Source organism: Limulus polyphemus, unplaced genomic scaffold (assembly GCF_000517525.1).
Source record: "Limulus polyphemus unplaced genomic scaffold, Limulus_polyphemus-2.1.2 Scaffold690, whole genome shotgun sequence".
In the NCBI taxonomy this organism is placed as follows: domain Eukaryota; kingdom Metazoa; phylum Arthropoda; class Merostomata; order Xiphosura; family Limulidae; genus Limulus; species Limulus polyphemus.
In genome coordinates this window covers 96,764-102,639 of record NW_013666300.1, presented here as the reverse complement: position 1 = coordinate 102,639, position 5,876 = coordinate 96,764, and the positions used below count along the sequence as shown (strand labels likewise).

At 37.9% G+C, this 5,876-nt stretch overlaps 1 protein-coding gene across 1 annotated transcript; it reads left to right on the top strand.

The window, feature by feature from the left end:
* Positions 1-510: 510 nt before the first annotated feature.
* LOC106459983 (adenosine receptor A1-like) lies at positions 511-3,195 on the top strand. The gene is made up of 2 exons (XM_013919660.2): positions 511-1,903; positions 3,124-3,195. The coding sequence occupies exon 1, from the start codon at positions 761-763 to the stop codon at positions 1,850-1,852; it is 1,092 nt and encodes a 363-aa protein (XP_013775114.1). The 5' UTR covers positions 511-760; the 3' UTR covers positions 1,853-1,903; positions 3,124-3,195.
* Positions 3,196-5,876: the final 2,681 nt, after the last annotated feature.

Here is a 5,876-nt window from a genome sequence, read left to right as displayed (position 1 = left end):
AAAGAAACGTTATGTTATTCAAAGAAAGAAATTCCAAACTGTGTATCAAACTAATAAAAAAGAAATACTGAAGTATTAACAAAAAAATCCGACACCTGCTGGAAGAAATCCTAACTTTGTGTGTGTGACGTGTGACTAGATTTTTAGATACCGAAGAACGTAATTTAATTACAGAAATTGTCAAAGGTTTATACAGTAACGTGATATTAATATCAACAGTTATGAGACTGCCCCTCCCTTAGGGCACACTCAGGGTTCAAACCCTCTCCGACTTAAGTAATAACATCACGCTGTCGTCGTCGTTGTAGTAATATTGAAGACATGGTCAGCTTGAGAAAAGCAATCAATCGACACTAGCAAACAAGGACGCTGGAGACCAGAGATTAAAACGATTTCCACCAAGGCCCGCCCATCTGCCACGTGTTGCTATATTACAGTACTGGAGGCCAGTCTCTCTCTCTCATTTCAGGCTTAGTCGCTGCTCTTTTCGCTCTGATGCTCCTCGTTCAAATATAAGACACGTGGCTCGTGTCTGCCAAAGAAAATATTTATTTTGTGCGATAGGTAGTAGTTTGCTACAAATTTGCATTCCTGCTAAGCGAGCTAAAGTAATAAATATCAGAACTTTTATGACATAAAGAGGAAAAATAAGGTAAAGCTTGTTGCAAAAATTTGTTTATCTTTTCCCCCCCCCCAAAAAAAAAATCCAAAAAAATCCCGTTCAACGAATTCTTAGACATGGAAGGTAATAATAGTTTTAATGATAGTAAGTCAAACGTTACTCTCTCAACGGAGGCGAATTCATCAAAAAAGGAAGCTTTATGAAATTGTCGTTCCGCTCATGCTGACGACGTGTTTAGTCTCTATGTTTTTTAATTTGGTTATCGTAATCTCCGTAAAGTGGGTCCGTCGAACCGTTTCTCCCACGCTCTGCTTCAACCTGAGCCTGGCTGCAGCCGATGCTTACGCGTCTCTGATTCTAGGACTTGGTTTAGTGATCAACAGCCTACTTCCCGAAGTGTACGGCATTCGGCTTCAGACTCGTTGCATCGCCCTGACTCTGGAGGCATTTCGGCTGGGCGGGCTATCTGTATCCGTTTACCACCTGCTAGCTTTGACCGTAAACCACTACGTGGGAATAGTACGTCCACTCCACTACGCCGCGACCGTGACACGAAGAGCGGTTGCAGCGACTGTCAGCGGCATCTGGATCGGTTCCTTGTCCTTCTTCTTTTTATATTTTTCTTTTGTACGAAATCAAGGTTTTCAGTCACCGTATTGTAGCATAAACACGTTCTACCAACTCTCGACGTTCAGAATCATCGTTTCGACACTGTTCTTTCTGCCTCTGGTCATCATGACCGCAGTTTACAGTCACATCTTATTCGTGGTTCGTCAACACCAACAGAGACTCCTTCAAGTGCCCTCATCTCGCCAGTTTCACCGAAACGTGAAGGCTGTGGTCACTACGCTCCTGATCCTAGGTACCTATCTCCTGTGTTGGATGCCTGCAGTTCTCTTCTTCGCTGTCAGCTGTCTAGACTGTGTAGCTCCTTACACACAAATACCAGAAAGTGTTCTCCTTCCAGTTGGAATCGTCATAAACAGTCTCATTATTCTCAAGTCTTTGGTCAACCCTGTAATTTATGCGGCTCGCATGACAGAAGTTCAAGAGGCTCTCCGCGCCATGCTCCCCACAAAGTGCGAGGTTCAACCACCTGACACGACCGTCAGACAGCGAGCCCTGCTCCGTAGAAGCGGCACCTTCTCGTCCAGTACCAGAATGGTGTCCTTCCGTTACTCCACTCACAGCCAGCGCCATATATCGGGTTGTGAGGAAAGCTATACATAGTTGACAGGTTTAATTAAACAGTTACTGGAGAGATTCCCACCTGCGAATGTGGTATTACACTTTTGTTGAGGTGTTTATAAATATATATATATATATATGGTCAATACTTGGGTTGGACGATTATAGTTTTTCTTGTTATTGCACTGCACAGATTTGTTGGTGAACGTTGTACAGTTGAAATGTGTAAAATTAACGTAAAACAAATAATTTACGAGTACTCTACGCAAACCTTCTTGAATTCCTGAATAGCCAAAAAAGTAGTCTTAACTGATGTGTGTTTGGTATATACGAATTGCATTAACAAAAGCTGTACTAGCTTCTTTTATTTGTTTCTCTCGTACTCCTTTATAAGCCTCTCTTTCTTCTAATCAGCTTGTAGGTGTTATCTTTCTTTAATGCTCGTACTCCTTATAAGCCTCTCTTTCTTCTAATCAGCTTGTAGGTGTTATCTTTCTTTGATGTCTCGTACTCCTAATAAGCCTCTCACTCTTCTAATCAGCTTGTAGGTGTTATTTTCTTTGATGTCTCGTACTCCTTATAAGCCTCTCTTTCTTCTAATCAGCTTGTAGGTGTTATCTTTCTTTGATGTCTCGTACTCCTTATAAGCCTCTCTCTTCTTCTAATCAGCTTGTAGGTGTTATCTTTCTTTAATGTCTCGTACTCCTTATAAGCCTCTCTTTCTTCTAATCAGCTTGTAGGTGTTATCTTTCTTTGATGTCTCGTACTCCTTATAAGCCTCTCTTTCTTCTAATCAGCTTGTAGGTGTTATCTTTCTTTGATGTCTCGTACTCCTAATAAGCCTCTCTCTCTTCTAATCAGCTTGTAGGCGTTATCTTTCTTTGATGTCTCGTACTCCTTATAAGCCTCTCTCTCTTCTAATCAGCTTGTAGGTGTTATCTTTCTTTGATGTCTCGTACTCCTTATAAGCCTCTCTTTCTTCTAATCAGCTTGTAGGTGTTATCTTTCTTTAATGTTTACCGAGAAACAAAAAGTTTATATGTATGGTAATGATAGCTAATACTCATCTTTATATTGTTGTTATTGTCATTTAAAATGTAGTAAGTGACGTTTATCAGTTTTTCTAGTCCACAGTAAAAACTGCTGAGATGAAATATACCTATAATAAAACTATGAATTAGAAAAAACGGAAAATATTTACAAGTATTCATCTTTTTAGTTTTGATCTTTTTCTCTGAATAAGGGTCCGAAATGTTGAAAAATATATATCCTACACCACATCAGCTCCATGAAGTTTTGTTTATTTCTTTAAGCATCTGCTAACTTTGAGAAAAGACACCAGTTCGTATTATAAGTCAGAATTTCTGTGATAAGCAGCATGCAGCAATCAGAGATAAAGAAGACCGTTTTGGATGTTGTTAAGCACAAAGTTACACAGTGGAGGTATTGAAACCCGAATTCTAGCGTCGTAAGCCTGCGAACTTACCTCTGAGCCACTGGGGGACAACGAGAACCGAAACACTAAAGCATATCAGATAGCACTTGGATAACAAAACCTAATCCGTGACGTTCGAACAGAATCAGTTCTCGTTAATCCAACAAGGCCAATCATAATGCTACACCGAAAAAACCTAATCCGTGACGTTCGAACAGAATCAGTTCTCGTTAATCCAACAAGGCCAATCATAATGCTACACCGAAAAAACCTAATCCGTGACGTTCGAACAGAATCAGTTCTCGTTAATCCAACAAGGCCAATCATAATGCTACACCGAAAAAACCTAATCCGTGACGTTCGAACAGAATCAGTTCTCGTTAATCCAACAAGGCCAATCATAATGCTACACCGAGAATGAGATTTGTTATTAACTTATATTAAAATCAGCGAGAGTGTTATTTAGTAGTTGTCGAAACTGTACTTAAATATCGTTGGATTCTGCTACTAAATAATATTAGCTAAAATAACGTACACGTTTCATTTAAAAGCTGCTTAGAAATCAATGGGAAACACTGTAAGTGCATGAAAGTCTATATTGTATTAATGGGAAGTTATATATATATATATATAATAATTATGTGTATTTAATGGTTATTGCAGAAATCGGAAATACTAATTTATTATCCAATTTAGTCAAATAAAAAAGAAAAAGCGTTTTATTATTGTTATTTAGCATCTTAATAGTTTCAGGCTAAGTGTGTATTTCTTGTTTTCAGTCAGGCGTTTGTGACGATGGATGTTTGTATTAAATAATAAACATACTATATATATATATATAATAATTCATTCGTTACTTATTCTTTTCTGTATCACAATATATATATATATATGTTCATGTCAAAACAACAAAATATATTAATGTGATTATTCCACAAAATATTACTTGTTGATTTTTCACAAATTTAACCAAAACTAACGTATAACGTAGCCGGGGGGACATGCCCCCCTTGGCTTGTATTTTTATTTTTCACCGGGAAGTAATAAAGTTTAAATATTATAAAAATCAATAAATAAAAAGCAAATGCCAATATTAATGTTAAGACTTGTCCCCCCCCCCTACAAATTCCTGGATACGCCGCTGCGTATAGCGTATAATTTGATGAATTTATATGCTGCTATAGTATAGCTTCATTCCCATACCAATACTGAATAATCTTTAGGCCTCACTTACACTCTTGGAATTCGTTTTCGGATATTCGCGCAAAGTTTCTCGAAAGCTCTCTGTGCTAGCCGTCCCTAATTTTGAACTGATAAGACTAGAGAGAAGTCAGCTAACTAACAGCAGCTCCCGCTAATTTTTATGCTACTCTTGTATGATCAAATAGTGGGAGTTGACTGCCACCCTTATAATGCACACACGGCTCCAAGATAAGAATTGTGATTTTTTTTTTTAATGCTGAAACGCGATTCGAACTATATGTACCCACAAGTTTCATTGTCCGGCACTCTAACCACAGGGCTACTACCGGAATAACTACATAGTGTTATATTGTAAAATAACAAGGCCAATAGTTCGTGTACATAATCGTGATTTTATTTATTCAGTATAATACAAAATATATTATTTAAGTCGTACGTACACATTTTTCTAAAAGTACATGACATCTGACAGATATTTATTCGAAAAAACTATTTTACAAATTTTTTTTTGGCTGGTTTCTAACCAAGAATTATTTTTTCAGTCCTTACAAAAATAGGAATCGTAACTTCATAATGACATTTATCAACCGCACTAGGGGGAACGCAAAAGTCCATAATCTGACCTTCGAACTCTACATATTGAGTCACGTTCTTCATAATGTGGAGCCCAAGCTAGAAAAGTTCCTGTTCAGGACAACTAGATAAAGAAAGTCCATAATCTGACCTTCGAACTCTACATATTGAGTCACGTTCTTCATAATGTGGAGCCCAAGCTAGAAAAGTTCCTGTTCAGGACAACTAGATAAAATCGTCACAAGGAACGTGATTTAAGTATTGGGAGGAAAATGTATACAGCTGTGCTCTTTGTTTCATATCACTAATATTTAAGTGATGAAGTTTGACCTTTCTTCTTCATGGTTATAGGCTTTTTTATTCATTTCCATCAAGACTTCTTGAACCTACGTGTTTTTCTAACATCATGAATTTAAGTAATGAACATACGACAGACAATTCAGTACTAGCATTATTACTAGTGTTAACAATTAAAGAAAATACTCCACAGGTAAAATTATACTTTTTATAGTACTACACAACGACTATATGATATATTAGATGGAAGGTAGCTAGTCAATAGCACCCACCGCCAACTCCTGGGTTACTCTAATCGAATATTGGGATTCTGACCATCACTCTTATTACCCACCCACAGCCCCAAAATACGTTGCGCGTTATCATGTTAGAAGAACGCGAAACAAGGGCCCTCAGATCCATATGCCGTCACGCTAACTTTGAGGATATATGCTCGATCCCCCTTTTTCAGTAATATTGGTCTGACTCCATGTTGTTGTTAGGCTATATGCTCGATCCCCCTTTTTCAGTAATATTGGTCTGACTCCATGTTGTTGTTAGGCTATATGCTCGATCCCC